Source organism: Drosophila biarmipes, chromosome 3R (assembly GCF_025231255.1).
Source record: "Drosophila biarmipes strain raj3 chromosome 3R, RU_DBia_V1.1, whole genome shotgun sequence".
NCBI lineage: Eukaryota > Metazoa > Arthropoda > Insecta > Diptera > Drosophilidae > Drosophila > Drosophila biarmipes.
This window is the reverse complement of record NC_066616.1, coordinates 27893408-27910151: the sequence shown is the minus strand read 5'-3', so window position 1 is coordinate 27910151 and position 16744 is coordinate 27893408. Positions and strand designations below refer to the sequence as shown.

The following is a 16744-nucleotide window of genomic DNA, read 5'->3' as shown; positions in this document are numbered from 1 at the left end:
ATAAAAATTAAATTGTATTCAAAAACTGCTAGCCATAAAACCGCAATCGAAAAAAAAACGCTATTCAAATTAGCATATTTAATAGGTTGCCATCAACCCCCAATAAATCAGCAATTTAATTGTTAAATGTCTCATTAAAATGTCCCTTTAATTTACAGCCAATTGTTGAATGGGCATTTGCATAGAGCAAAGGCAAATCCATCCAATCCATTGTCGAAAATTTGCATAAACAATCGCACTTGCCATTACAAGTCCTATCAGATGTCACATTAATTAGCCGCATAAACCCCGTCCAATCCTTGGCTTTATCCCTTTTTTCCCGCTTCGCTTCAAAGGGATTAACGCTCGGGCCGAGAGTGTAAGCCAAAATAATTAGTGGGCCAGCCCCCGATGCTTAATGGTCACCATTCAGTCTTCCAATTTCTGGCCAACGCAAATACCACCCCCAAAGAACCGAACCCAAAACAAGAAACCAAAGAAAAAAAAACACCAAATCTGCTGGGCAAATATTTGCGTGAGCGCACTTGAAGCGAGGTGAACCATTAATTTCAATTAATTTGATTTATGGCAAACTGAAAATGCCGGCGCCCTCAAATAGATTTTCACAATTCAGATTTTCCCCACCCTTCGGGCGCTTTTTTCATATTAATTGTTTGGCATTTTGTGCGTGTAATTGGTGCGGTTAATTCTTACAAGCCGCCCACAGGCCATTGCCTAACAGAGAAAGAAATGGCTCGGGCCTCCATTGTTAACTAATTAAGGTCAAACTACATAATGCCAATCATTTGTTTTGGCGCCAGGCACTTGAGATTCTCCTGCTCGGCGGGAAATTTGCATTTCCAATGAACGTCGAACACAGCTGGGCGACAACTCGATAATTTCCAAATGGCAAAAGGCAAACAAACCGGCCAGAAGGGAAAACAAACCTGGCCAAAACGTTTGCCTAATTTCGCTACGCCTTTTGGTCGTGTGGCAATTACACCTGGGTGGCAAAAGGGGGCGGGCGGAGCTGAAAGAGCGGCTAAAACAAATCATTTGTTTGCACAAGCGCGACAAAGCGAACTCTTGAACTTTTCCGAAGCTTGGGGACAGTGGGTCAAAAAAATATGTACACCATATGCAAAATTTCAAAGAAAATTAAAATAAATAGTTTGAAGTTTAAAACCTGTTGGTAAAAGAGTCAAGGATACTTTAAATATATATAATAATCTCAATGTCAGGTTAAGGTTTAGTTTCTTATCAGTCAGATAAAGCTAAACTCTAGTTTAATTGTTCATCTTCACAATGTGATGGTCACTTAAGCTATTGATATTAGGAACTACATTTTGCCAAAAAAACAATCTTATAAGAATTACAAAACCAGATAATAAAATAGTTGAAGATCCTTTACGTTTAAATAGGAACCCAAACCTATTTCTCAATGTGAGGTTAAGGTACCAGTTTGTTATCTCATAAAGGTAGTAAACATTAAGTTAAATTGTTCATCTTCACAATGTAATGTTTATTTATCATGTGATATCAGAAACTACATTTTGGCAAAACAGCACTTTAACGTAAAGAAAAAAGTTAACATGATATTGGGAAGTCAGTCCTAACCCCCAGAAATATACACCTAAAATCGTGAGTAAATACGAAATATAACCCCTTTTGATACCAATTTTTCCCCAATTTGCTACACTGTTCACCGGTGAGTTTGTTTCTCTGGAGCTACCGACTTCTTGTCCGCCTGTCCGTGACTGTAATTTTGTTGCAAGTTGCTCGGCACATTAAATGCATTAAGTTTTGTGTTTGTTTTGTTTGCTGGCTGCTTGCCTTGCCTTTCGGCCGGGCTTCGTGCAGCCCTGACAGCTGACAGTTGGCGGGAAATAACAAATAAATTGACAGATGACCTGACAATTGATTTCGTTACGTCTTGCCCCCGTCGCGACGCCGTGCAGAGTGTCCGGGACTCTGGAGGACCGGGCATCCGGAGGAGGACCACCGCCATTCGGAGGTGGAGCAAACTTGCATTGAACGAATGCAATTAAAATACAGCTGCTGGGAAATGTTATCAAAATGCAAATTGCATTTGTTTGCCGCTGGAAAAAGTCAATAACTGCCAGTGAAAACTAACAGGGGGAAATTGTTCGCTTGGCGGTGATGAAGGGAAACCGGGGTGGGAACGTCAGTTTTCCCGTGCAAAAATATTCCACTAAAAGTCTTCGGTACGCTACGAGATACACCAGTCGTGGCCACGCTGAGTGGTCATCCCCCAGGGCAACTCAATGATGGGGATGGCAACTCTGGCAGCGAAGTTTTCTATTTTTCCGCAGGCCCATTCACCACCCATTCACCACCCATTCGCCACCCGCTCCAACAGTTGCCTCAACAAATAACAATTTCAATTTCGCGTATCGGGCGCGCAGCGTAAATTCAAATTTTGTAACTTCGGGTGCCGCAGGACGAAGGCCGCCCAAAGGATCGCACTGGATCGATGGCTGGCGACAGTGAGCACAAACAGTTTTCGCACACGCTCCACTCCGAGCAGCGGGGGCCGGCGTGGCATGGCCGCCGGGTGGCAAAAACTAACAATAATGACAGCAAATCAATATCATTGTCAAGGTTCCCCGAGGGCCCAGCAACACCAGCCACAAAGTAAGAGTCTCTATTGTGAGGCCTTCCGTCCCTTTGCCCCGCGATTCCCCCTCTCTGTTCCACCTTTCGGGCAGGGACACTATGTGCGAATGTGTGTGATTTGCATTTGCCGGGTTTTTCTGTTTTTTCCTGGGTTTCTGCTTTTCACGATTCCGGTCCTTTTCATTTGGCGTTGGCAAACATAACGCGCACTTACGTTTACGCCCTTCGGATACGCTCCCCTGCCACGCCCCCATATTCATTCACTTACATTCACAACGGCCTCCCTTTTCCAGTTTTACGAGCACACAGAAAGAATATGGGATGTCATTCAGTATTTTAGCATTTAAATTATTTAAATTATATTCTCCAATCTTGTTTAATAATGAAATTCTTGGTTATAACAGGTGGGAAATTAAAGGGTTATGAAACAATAAAGATACATTTTTGCACCTTTGTACACTTCACAGATAGTATTACACTTCACAGATATTATAGATGCACTTTAAAATATATGAGTGCTTTCCAAATATATTTTCAAAAATATATTTAATTAATTTTAATAATCATTGTGTAAAAATAATTGTTTAAATAATTTTTAAAAACTTTTTAAAGAATTGTATCTAATCTATGGCGCCTAACTTATGAGATTTTTTAGGTTCAGAAATTCAGCCTCCATTTCTACATATAAAAATACTTTTTTGTTATTCCAAATCTTTTAATATAATATCCCTACTCTGAGGGAATTTCCCTGGGTCCTTACTGTTAGTTCCAAGTGGACAGCTTTGTATATATAGACAATAGAAGCGGTCTTAGGAGAATTCCGAAATAATTTCACTGCACCAGAGTCAGTCGGTTGTGCATTGCAATGCACTTGAATTGCAGTTGCAGCTGCAGGAAGAATTGAGTGCGGCGAGAGGAAAAAATAAAACCCCACCCGATGCTGCCATTTCAGCCACCGCACTGGTCAGCTAAGAGGGGTACTGGAGGGGCTCGGATGGGGGTTTCGGTTGGGGGTTATCCGGCTCCCCGGAGGGTGAGGAGGGGAGACAGTGCGGCTGCTAACCCCTCGGACGATGAGTCCAGCGCATATGTGCTGCTATTCAGTCACGCATTCATGCGGCAGAAGGTGCAATTGATTGCAGTTGCAGTTGTTTGTTTGTTTGCTGGCCGGCATGTTGCTGGGTTCCAGGGCTTCCCAGCAATACAATTCCATTCAGCAGCGTCTCCCCCACATGAAAAGTGGGCAAAAAGTTCACTCGAGTTATTGATTATGTTGCTTATCATATGGTTTTCTCGATGAACTCCTCGCCAGCTCAGATATCGAGTGGGAAATGGGCGGTGGTGGCGGAGGACTTGAAACATATAGTACACACAACTTGTGGCTTACAAATTGCTTTTGTTTGTGGCCATGTAAGTTTTGAATAAACAATTTATTCAAATCGAGAATATTTATTTATTGTTTTCAATTTGTTAATTATCAGCTTTGGGCAAATTGGTGTGCATTAATATTGGTTATTAGATCAGTGATTGCAGATGCGTGAAGTTCAAGTTTTGTTGGAAATACAATAAAATATATGTGGAAATCATAGCCAAGAAATTTATATAAAATAATATTAACCTTATATGTTTTCCTAACCATTGTCCTGTGGAATTTTCCCCACATTAGATTGCATCAGAGTTTGCCAATCGAGACAATCGGTTAACTCTATGGGCCCATTAAAAGTTATCGCATATCAACGAACCTTTTTGCTCTTCCCGACTTTGTTTTGCATTTTTTGATAATTAAGCTCCTCTCCCACGCTCGATCTCGTGGATCGTGGATGGCGGACCCATCGCTGCCTTGCAGCCCTCTTATGCAATGCCTCAAAATTGTTAGTTGATGTTGCAGCTGATGCTGCCGCTGCTGCATGCTGCAGTTGCTGTTGCTGTTGCCAAAGTTACTGCTTGCTGGCTGCCGGTTGGTCATGGGGCTCCCATCGGTGGCACACATTGTTGCCTGCTTTAAGTGGACACACTGTGTCGCTTGCACTTTTCTTTAACAACGTTGCATGGCTCTCAGTACTCAGTACTCAGTACTACACTCTTCCTGTTTTATTTCGCCGTTTTCTTTCCGTTGCTTATGACAAGCGCTCCTCTCCCCTGTTACCTCCCCGTGTCACATAATGCCAGCTTGCCAGGGTTTTGAGAAAAAAAGACGAGAAAATTGTCAAACAGCAACCGAATACGCCACGCATGCCTGGGGGTAATTCGAGACTCAAAGTGTGTCGCCAAAGGTGGAAGAAGAGCCACCGACGCATTGTTGCCCCGGCCGAACAAATTTACAAATGCACGTGCGAGGCGGCAACTCAAGAGGTGGAGACGCCAGATGGTGACGAGAGATATGTGGACTCACAGTAGAGCCTGCCTAACCCAAACCGAAAGGTGCAATTAGGAGGTTATATTGAGGAAAATGTATTATAGGGTTACTGGAATATTAGTATATCTAATTGAATTTTAAATGCTTTTCTTTATCTATATCTTATGCAAAAGAAATATTTTTTGAAATGTATTTACTTTATTTGGGCAGCCACAATAACCAAGAATTTATATGAATAAAAGCTGAACTCATTTTTAGAAAATAATACATCTTTGTATTATAATCTGTTAATCTGTAAATGGTATCTTTGAAATTAGTTTTCCCAGTTAGGACATAAATGGACTGGAATCGATTCTATCTTATGTGATTTATACCACCATGGTTAAATAGTACTTTTAATATTTTGCTTTCATATTGGTACTAAATATTTGTGTAGCCTGAACTATTAACAATAGAGGAGGAAGATGAAAACATTGAATATTATCATCTTTAAAGTGGGTTCACCAAGTTAAGATCTGAAGCGAAGTAATAAGGAAAGTCTCCTGTTATATGCGAAGCTCAACTACCTCGTTGCACAAGTAAGCCAACAGTTGTTGCTGCAACATTTTCGAGAAGTTTGAACTTAAGTAAGTCGGACTGTTTTAACAAGTGTGTTGGTCCAAGTTAAACATGAAAGTGAAATCTTCGCATGCTGCCTCGCTGCTTCCGCCGACTGGCAGTCATGGGTTTACGTTTATTGTTACCTCTGCCACATGCAGCATTCCATCTGCAACGTAACCTCTGCCCCCGTTCCCCGACCATTTCTCCGACCATTTCCCTGCCCCTGCCCCTGCCCCTTTCCATTTCCCTTCACCTTTCACTGGGACGTCAGCGTTTAGTGGTAGGGCTGCTATTTGGGAGCCAAGTGCAGTGGCAGCAGTCATCGCTGACGTCGCCCGTCGTCGCCGCTCGTCGGTTGCCAAGTTGCACGTGAAATAAGTGAAATTGCAGCCCAGTGGCAGTCAGCAGTTGCAAGTTGGTAGTTGCCGGTTGCCGCTTGCTGGCTCGCCAGTTTGCCAGCTGGCAGAGTAGCAATTGCTTCTAATTGCCATAGCCCCGGGGCATCAGCATTAGGGGCTCCTGGCATTTGTTGCTCGTTTAAAATATTTAACCTTTTTTTTTCTTTCTCGGTTTCATTCGGGGCAGCAATTAAATGCGATAACCGCGAGCTGGAGTGCCTGACAAGTGCACAACTCGATTATGACAGAATGTGCGTGTATTTATGCATATTTACGTATCCCTTTTAAACGGATTTAATTCGTGGAGCGGTGGCGTAATAAAAGTAATGTAAATGTAAATTGCCATATTAACGGGGCCAAGAGCGGCCGTCGAAATGATTGCGATAAACGCAAATAAAGCATTGACAAACGGACCCGAGGACCAAGGACATTCGTGGTTCAGATGGTGGAGATGGTGGTGGGTGGGTGGTGCGGGTGGTGCGGCGTTAAGCCCTCCGCTGAGAGCAATTACGCCGAACGAACCACAACGAGCGGCGCGCGGCTCGGCCAAAGTGTCCTTAAGCGCTGTGCCGCATTTTGCCTGGCAGCCTGTTTTATTCCCATTTAATGCTGCATTTCCGCTTCCTCAATGCCTCATTGCCTCATTGCGTATACGCCGCGTGTGTCGCTGCGCGTATTTTAATAACTGCCCCGTTGGCTGTGGATCGGCTGTGGAGGCTGGAGGCTGGGCGGCTGCCCAATGCCGCTGTCAGTTGGCCTGTCAATTACATTTTAAATTTCTTGCCGTTAATTTTGATGCTCGCGGCACACGTCCGTTTCGCCTGATAGGTAGAGCTTCGCTTTTAAGCAGATTAAGGACACTTTTTCGGCCTTGCTCATTTCGAAGGACCTTTTTTTTTCGGGGTTCCCCCCCATTTTTATCTCCGCGGCGATGGGCGAAAGTCATTAAATGTATTTTTGTAAATGTCCCAGCGGCCCATTGTATTATTGTATTTATTTTTTATTCCCGTCCACGCATCCACAATGTCCTTGCTAAACTTTCATTTCGCTTGCAATCAGCCAACGAGCAGGAGCAGAGCCATAACAAATGCTGAAATATATAAATTGGGTCTCTGCATCTCTGTGCGCGAGCGGGGCGGCGGGGGAAAAACATTTTTTATCGGCCTCGCCTTTGGCCAAAAAGTGGGGCAGTTTTATTTACTTGAGCGCAGTTTCCCTTCACTTCGTTCTGTTAATTTGATTTTTATCTGCTTTTTATTTACTTGCCACCCCCGGTCAGCCCGGCGCAGCACCTGGCATCTCATTTGCACGTGGCGCATACGCCCCGTTGACGGCTGCTTGATTTTTATTTAGGGTCCTTCATTTTCTCCAACCACCTACCCCCATTTTTTTCGCCCAGCTTAAATGTGCAAGCAAGTGTTGTTGCGATTTCCCCCACGCTTCGCGTATATATATATATACATTTTCCTGGCTAATCACAAGACAAAAGCCAAAGCTTTTCACACCTTTAATCTCTGTTAATTGGGGCCTGGACGCCCGGGTGCCCGGGTCCCTGGGTGCCCAGCTAAAGCTGCAAAAAATTCGACCAATTATGCTCTGCAGCCCTAATTGCTTCCTGGCCCAGTGCGTCCGCTTGGCTCCCAACTTGATTTTTATAATAATGATACCGGATATTTAAGTAGATGCCGGCACAAGCTGCTGGCAACTAGGAAAATCACAACAAGAAGAACTACTACAATCTGCCCCCGTCCATCTTGCCCACTTTTGTGGCAGCCAAAAAAAGGAAAAATATATACATATCCCCGCAGAACAAAGGCTATAGAAAGAGGACGCAGTGGAGCCGCACTGTGTCAAAAAATGGCCAGAAATGTTCTCTTATAATACAAAATATATTTACATAAAATATAAACATTTAAAATGAGATATTTAGGGTACAAAAATAAATTCAGTTGGATATAATTGTATAACGAAGGCTTCCTAATGATCATAATGGCATTCTACATTTCAAATGACAATATTTTGATTACCCCATTCATTGTCTTCAAAACATTTTAGTGGCCTGCTTTATCATCAATTAAAATGTTGGCATTAAATACCCCTGTTTATTTGGCAATTAAAATGGAACAAAACAAGGCTCTCCCTCGTTTATTATCCTCTTTTACTGCCCTAAAACTATTTGATGTGTATTTCAATTGATTTGAATTGCAAGTTTTAATTACCAAATTGTTGATTTTTGTTCGCTTCACTGGGTAATAAAATGAAATTTGGCAGGAATTTACAATTCAAATTGTTGTATTGCATTTGTTTTATGGCCAAATTTTACAAGGCTGAGCCAGTTTACTTGACTGAGTGAAAACGTATTTTAATTGCAGTATTTTTCATACTTAAGTCTAAGCCTGTAACAATGAATTTCTAAATATTAAAATGTGTGCAGAATTAAATCCACCTAAGTAATGGCGAACGCTTATAAATAAATATATTCATACAAAATATACACATTGTAATGATGACCAGCACTTTTGCCAAATAGTTTCCTCTCAGCGTGAGCATGTGAAGTCAAAAGTCACCCACTTCTGACAGCCTTTTCCCTGCGGCGTTGATTTGGGTTTTCCTGCTTTTCCGAACCACTGTGCCGATGTGGGGGAAAAAGTGCTCGGGGCTGGCTGGGCAAAAGTATCTTGAAGTCATTTGTGCAGACTCTAATGATTTCCGCTAGTTTCCGTTTCGTTGTCATTGTCCACATCTCCAGCGGCGTATGCAGAAGGAACCCCGCCCCCAAATAGCCCCCACCCACTTCCCATTTTCCTGCCAAATTAAGGTTTTCCACCCTCCCCTCCGCACATTGTTGGACATGCAACGACCTTCGTGCTGTTATTGTTATTTTTGTTGCGTGTCGGTGCGTTGGTTGTTTGGCTTGATAAAGAAATTATTGTAATCTGGCTTGAATTTGAGCTCTGCGGCGACCCTGTCGCACTCGGAACTTAATCAAATTGTATGGCTAATGGAAATGAAGCGGTTATGCCGACACACACACAGCACACCCGCCGGCAATTGCTGCTAATGAAATTGTCTGGCAAAATGCGTTCCACGACGGCGCGAATCGTGTGAGCCTGCTGCCAATGGCATTATATCGTATATAATTGCTTATAATTCAAGCAATTTGCAGTTCATAAAGCTGCAGACAAAATGTTAGTTGCCTTGGAAAAAAATACAAAACGCAAGGTGTCCATTAGAGGGAGGTTTTATGCAAATATGTCGGCGCTTCTCAGCTATTAAGGCAGCGCAACTAGCCAAATACCCTATGTTTAGTATTTAACCTACAATAGTCTTTAGTTATATGTGGCGTTTCCAATTTATTACACATTAATCTAATCACCTGCCTAATCGATCGATAGCCAAGCGAGGTGTTTTCCTGGAATGCCGGCTATTTTATGCGCCATATAATTGAATTCTGTATTAACCATTCCGACTTTAATCATGGCAAATTGCTCTCGGGTTAAGCCCCTGTTCCCGGGTCTCCCAACGATCTATTAGATTCAGTTAGCTATCTATAGCTGGTAAGTGATTTATTGCCCCGCGCCACTTATGTCGTGGGTTTATGGATACACTTTGATTATTACGTGTCTGTGGAACATGCAGTGGGTATACCCACAACAAAGCCCGACACTGTCACATGCAACACGTGAATTACCGTCGCAGCAATGACAACAACAAACAAACACACGCCAACAATCAAACTCGTTTTGAGCGTTTCCCATAATCAACGGCGGCGACGTCGTGTGAATTTCATTTTTCGGTTACAAACGAGTTCCGTCTTAAGAGTGCAGTACTTTTTTTGCTCCTCCAATTTTGGGATTGCAGTTGTGATGCACTGTGTTAACTGTTAACAGCACTTCTAAAAAATGAAATGATCTTGTTAAATATTTAAAAAGTTAGAAGATACATAAGAACCCTATTTATATTTATAGGGTGCTTACGGATTTGTAGGATAAAAGATACTTTCATGAAGTGATATTTCAAAAAACCCAATATAATATTAGGTAGTTTGCTCATATAAAATCTAAACTTTTCATATAAAAAATAAAAGTATAAATACAGGTTCTTAACTCATTTTTAAGAAATAAATTATTCTTTATTTATTTTATATATTTAATATAATATTTTAAAAAATACCAAATTGTGTTGTTCATTTTTCTAGAGATTAAAATATACTTAAATACTAAAAAATTAAGAGGTTCCTAACTCATTTCTTATTAATATTTGTATCAATAAGGAACGGAAATAAATGAAATGGCATATTGATCTAGTTTTTCTTAGTGCGATGAGCTGTTGCTGCTGTAACTATTGTAGCCGTTGTTGTTTGCACAATATTTCACGCATACGTGCCTCCTCATAGCAGCGGCAGTGGGTGGTGCCGGGTGGTTTAGTGGGTGGGTGCTGCTGGGCGCTTCGCTGGGTGGCGAAATGCGCTCTGCCGTAAAATTGCGCGCAATTGGGTTTTTTGTTTGTGCGAGTACGAGTATGTTGGCTTAACGACAACAAACTGAACACTTCGGGCTGAAGCGCGGGTTCTGGATTGTGTTCAGCATAGCAGAAAATTATGAGTTAATGGATTTTGTTTAATATATTTTTCTGTTTTTGCCGCTCTCCGCATTCGTATTTTGTATTTCGTATTGTTTGCTGCATTATTACGATTTGCAACAAGCCGAAAAGTTTTGACAGCCACCTGTTTGCCCACTCCTGGCACTTTGTTTGCCTCCGCACTGACAGAGCATGAAAGTGTCGAGTGTTGTCACCGCAAAAAGCATTCAACAACAATGACACGCTCGTTGGGCAAGTGCCCCAGCACCATCCAGCCCCAGCCTAGTAGCACCCGCTGGTAACTCGGCAAAAAATCAAGTTCAATGCTGCAGCGAAAGTTTCTGGAAAATGGAAAAACAGAGGTGAAACCATGAGGGAGACGGCGGAGTGACAGCCAAATTCGCTCCTTGGCGCATAATCAATGTAATTAAATGCGGAAATTGTTTGGCGCAGTGCAAAACTGATTTGCAGCTTGACGTTAACGCTTCCATTGAGGCCCCATCAACAGACCCAGCCCCAAACTGCGCTATTTTGGCCACATCTCCAGTGCTGAGCTCGAAACCGGCGACGTTGTCATTAGACAGCCAAACGAGTTTGAATGGGGACTATGCTACAAGTAAACACCCTTAAAAAAGGATTGTAACAAAAAATCTGTAGAGCCAAAAAAAAGAATTTCTATCACATAAAATCTACATTAAAAAGTATTATAATATACGTATTATTATATATTTAAATAAAAGACTTAAGACCAAAACTACTTCGACGAATACTCGAATTTTCGTTACTTAAATTTAATTTTTATGGGTTTAATTTAACCCACATAAGCATTTCATTGCCAGCAAATTTTCTCTGGCCAAATAATAGCACAAAAATAAAGTTTATCACATTTTAATCCAAATCTATTTAACCTTCATGCCATCTTGTGAAAAAGTTAGCTTAGAAAATAAAATAAAATTAATTTTAGCTCATCAATGATTGGTAAAAATGTTGTTCATAATCTGTCAAATTAAATTTTAGGCTTACCAAATTTTAGCAAGGCCAAAGAAAATCCTTTGTGGAACAATAAATTAAATCAAATAAAATTTTAATTGCGCTTGGATATGAGAGAATTTATAAGAGGATAAACTAATGCGCATATTGAGATCTTTTATTTCCCGAAAAATGCATTTAAAATCACAGGGTATGCAGGAGAGCATATAAGAGGCCCGTGCAGCTCATCACTTATTTAGGGACAGGAAGTGCAAAATTGGGAAGAGCTGGGCGAGGTTGTCTGCCATTCGCAAATACACGCAACGGGAATGTGCAATTATTTAGCGTAATTGCTTTCAATACACCAAAATGTTCAACCACATAATTAGAAAATTACAAATTGAATGCTAGAAATTCAGCTGGAAAATCAGAAAGAGCTGCGAACCAAACGGGGTAAAGTGGATTAAGTTTAATTTTGATGGTATCGCTTAGAATGATCATGGCACGCATTTATCTTCCTTTTATACTATAGCAGGCATAATGCAAATTTAACTATATAAACCAAAGCGGCGTTGGCAATGCATATCCTATTAAACGAGTCACTGCTCCATAATGAAATTAAATTCCGTACAATGGCCGGAGATGTATTTATAAAACAGCAAACTAATATTAATATGTGAATTAATTATTTCGCACAAAGATCCGGCTTTTGTAGCGTTTTCGGTTTCATTTCTATGGGAGTTTTCAAATATTTATGCGATTAATTTGCTCATTTACAAAGCCCTCACAGCCTTGCCCTTTCCTCTTGCACATTTTTATCTCGATATAAACCATCAGGTTTGGATTTTTTATTTTTTGCTTTGCGGTTTGATATTGTAAAATAATTTATTTAAATTGAATTTCTTTGCGGTTGATTTGTGGTCCAAGTGCAGCTCAATAGAACGAATAAATATAAACAAGCCAGCAATGTGGGTCAACTGGGGGCTGTCCTCCAACCGAGTTGCAATTTCGTTTATGACGGCATTAAAGACTTGAGAGCTCGAGAGTTTTCTTTGTGCGGCTCAGTGGCTCCTCGAGAAGTCCTCCTATTATTTAATAAGTTTCCTATTCGTCTCACTTATTTGTGTCCCCAAAGGCTTTTCGAGATCTCTTTGGGGCCGGCTGCTTGGCCTGCGTTTATTTATTTGCCAGCCGGTGGAAAGCGAAATTGCATATTTGCTTTTATTATAATAAATGCCAATTTAGCCGACTGCAATTCAATTACGTGAGCACCGTGAAAATTTCCCTTTTCGGTTGTTGTTTCTCTGGCTTTTCCTACCGAGTTTTCCCATTGCAAAACGTGCGCCACTCGAGAGACTTGCGGCCTGGGCCTCATAATCTCTGGAAAACGTGAGTTTTGGCCGGGCCAACTAAATGGCTCGGCTGGATAGCATAGCCCAGCCCTCCGAGCCATAATATTTTCTTTGCCTGAATGCACTCGAACAAATTACCTCAAGAGGAAGTAAAATATGAGACTGTCTAAGCACTCTTATATCATATCATCCTATCATATTTAAAAGTATACCTAGAACCTGATTTAAAAGTACAATCTTTATGTACATTTTTAATATTTTTTCTTGGAACGACAATCGATAATCTTAAGTGTAGCCTGCAAAAAGACCGTGTAATGGTGGGGATGATATGGCCGGGGCAATCATGACAACGACGATGCAACAGTTGAGGGAATTGGATAATTGCGTATAATTTTAATGGATCGAACTGCAATCGATGTCTGCGAGGGATGGGCGGCCTTACTTGGATTTCCCCTTAAATCGCGTTGTGTGTTAATGTGTGGCTTATTATCGTGCCGCCAGCTGCAGCGTCATCGTATCATCGTATCGCCTCCATCTCTGCATGCTTTTGTTTCGCCTACAACCTTTGTGCATTATCAGGAGGCCGGCGCCTTTGGGGCATGCCACGTCATGGTGGCAGCAGATGATGATACCATCAATACGCGGGGCATCCCAGCCCAACTAATGATGCACAAGGACTGTGATTTCACCTCTTCGACTGGGCCATTTAATTGGAATTCGCTCCATTGCCTCACTGCTCCACTGCCGTTGTTGACTTTCAATCTAATTCCTAAACCTAATGGCTTGTTGTCTTTGGCTAACATTTCATTTACTGCTGGCGGAGCATTGATTATGCAAAGTTATTCGATTTCCAGCTGCCATTTGATGCTGTAGCTAGCATTATAAGTGCTCGTTTATCAATTCCGAATGCTAATCGAAGACGTTTCTTCATTATTTTACAGTTGATGAATGTGCCAGGACTCCTCCGGCGTGCCCCTTGAATTGGGTAAGTTCTTGTTATTGGTTCATTGTTTGCCAGTTCAAATTGTTACGCCTCCCAAAACACACGGGCACGTGTCGAGTCTGTCGCTTCTGTCAGTCTGTCAGTCTGTCAGTCAGCCAGTCATTTTGTCACTTTGTCCCCCAGCCGAGCTCAGCGTGGGATTAGGATTTGCCTGGCCCGCTGGACGTCCAGTGGCGTCCTGTCATCGGCATGCAAATGTCGCCTCGGTTCTGTGACATTTGCATTTGCAACGCCCGCAATTAAATGCGTGGGCGGTGGGTGGCTTCGGCTGGACGGATGGCTATACCAATGCGTCATGCCAGAGTGTTGCGTGCTGCATTTTAAATGAATATTTTATGCCAACTTTCCAGCTCACTCCCGCACGCCTTAAATTATGCAATGCAATGCAATGCAATGCACTACAGCAGGCCCAATGCGTGTCGCATTTTAATGGCTCCACGCCGAGAGTCGAAGACGGCATTCTCGACGGGATTGCGAATGGGTATAAAAGTTAAAATTGTCGGGAGTGGATTTTTATGGCCCATATGTAGTGGAATACATTTCCGAATATTTATAGCTGCCGCCCCCTCGCTGGCGAAACGATGTGTCTAGACGACCGTGCGTTAAAAACTAAGCCAAAAAAAATGAGAATGTTTTATTCAACAGATACCCTGTGATGGGGAGACTTTCCAATAACAGATTTGAAAGGCTTAAACTGATTTTCATGTTAATAAAGATTTTTATATATAACGCTTCCTAGGATCGAATATAGATAGCTAAGTCCGATTTCCCCATGTCATGTTAAACTTATTTTCCACACGTTGTTAGTATAGATTAAATTTGTCGGATGGTTAAGCTCGTATAAAAGTCTGGCACCCCATGACTAAACAATTTCCCAAAACACCACTTTAACCACATGTCAAAAGTTGACGTGACATTGAGAAATTGGATTAATAAATTTAAAATAAAGTAGGTAAAATCCAATTTTTTCTTCTTTACCAAATCATTTTGTGCCAAAATACCCCCGCATCCCACGCAGACAGGGTACTCCCGGAAAAATGGCTTGGCCAGGAGCGAGAGAAAGATAGACAGCCAACAGGCAAATGCACTTTTCCCGGAATGTGTCAAGTGCGGAGAGCATAAGATGACTTGCATTGAGCTGCCCGGACGGATATATAGACGAACAGATAGATAGATAGATAGATATATAGACAGATAGCTGTAGAGACTTAGCTGCATGCCAGACATTCATCTCAATTTATCGTGCTTAGCCGCATATCCCGGCAGATCGAAGTGTCGTCTGCGTATATATCAAAGTCTCAGCCAGGACTCGCAGGACTCGCAGGACTCACAGGGCCATTGTTGTTGCACACATGTGAGCGAGTGTGTGTATGGCCGTGCACAGTGTTTGTGTGTGTGCCGGTGCGTGAGTGTACGTGAGCTGCAGTTGTCATCCCAAGCCGTATCCTTCGCATCCTTCGCATCCATTCCCCATTCCTAGCCCGTTTCTCTTTGGCAAACAAGTAATTTCACTTGACATGCAATTTTTTGTGGGCATATCCCCACTCCTTGGCCCCCCTCCCCGTCCCTGACCCCGTCCCTTCGCCACTCCAGGACAAACAAAACAGATGTAACGCTGCATCGGATAGGAATCTTCTTCCTTTCGCCATCGGTCCCCAACCACTTTTGATTATTTTGGCTGAAAAACCACACATACACACACAGGCTGCAAGGAGGAGGTGGGCAAAAAAATGGAAAGTATTCCTGTCTTGCAGCTGAAAAATGTCAATGCCAAGGAGCGAGTAAAAAGAGACACGATGCGGGAAGGTAAGCTGTGGGAAAACAGTTTTCCCTTGGCCAGGGAAAAAACCCCCCATGGACAACAGCCTGGCGCACCGAATCTAAAATGCATTTTTGGTAGCATTCATCATTAAAGCTTCTCTTTGGCATGCCACATATGGGCCAAAGAGGTCTTGAAACGTATATCCTTGATTGCTTAAGAAGAGAGAAAATAAAATATCCATTTCCCTTTAAGTTAAACGAAAGTAAGGATTTTAATAAACTGAAAAGTGACAAATATTCATTATTTACTTGCCCAGGAAAGTGGCAAATTTACCAAGATCAACTTTCAGCGACATGGCCGATCCGCCCTGTTTGACTTTTCCTTAGCGTAAATAGGAAAATATGCCTGGAACATAGCCGAAAATTGTTTCAAAGCCATATTTCCACGCATTTTCCATCTGTGACTGGCTGTTGGTATTTGGTAAACACGAAATATCTGAGCTTCAAGATATTGCCGGATTTTCCCTTTGCATTCACATTTTTTTTGTGCGCCTCAGTTGCCACTCAGCTGGAAGAAGTGCTGGGAAAGAGCTTTCGTTTTTGGCCTTAGTTTTCCCACCCAATTTCTCTGAGAATCAGGAAAAACCCAAGCCCAAACCCCGCCCGGCAGCATCAGCACTTAAACGCTTCACACATGCTGTCCGCTTTCTCTTTTTGGGATTCGGAACGGTTTTTTCTGCCTGCTCGCTTCTGTTGTTGTCGTTGCTGCCACTGCTGTGTTTTTTCCGGAATTATCCGCTTATGCTAATCTGTCTAACGTTTTTGAAATTTTCATGCCCCCCCTGTGGGTTTTCCTGCCTGCACTTTACACACACTCCCATACAGCCGAATAGACTCATCCAGCTTTGCAGAGAGACTTGAGGAAAGGAAAAGCGAGGAAAAATCGGCAGGACCAAAACGCTGCTCCACATCCACTTGATGACCCTCTCGGCAGGAAGAGGAAAAGTCTCCTAGTTGGCCAACTCGAGTCCGCCTCATTCAATGTCACTTGCCTCGAGGACGAGTGTAAGTAGCACTCCACAAATGTTTTCATCCGATTATGAAAGGG

General features: G+C 42.3%; 1 protein-coding gene across 3 annotated transcripts in view; it reads left to right on the top strand.

Annotated features, from left to right (window-relative positions):
- LOC108024611 (extracellular serine/threonine protein CG31145) overlaps nt 1–16744 on the top strand; it is a 71497-nt gene that overhangs the window by 23249 nt on the left and 31504 nt on the right. For all 3 annotated transcript variants that reach the window (XM_017094637.3, XM_050888408.1, XM_044091108.2), the window contains exons 4-5: nt 13814–13857; nt 16522–16701. In XM_017094637.3, coding sequence (XP_016950126.1) covers nt 16678–16701 — 24 coding nt within the window. In that variant the 5' untranslated portion in view covers nt 13814–13857; nt 16522–16677. The remainder of the gene's footprint in view (nt 1–13813; nt 13858–16521; nt 16702–16744) is intronic.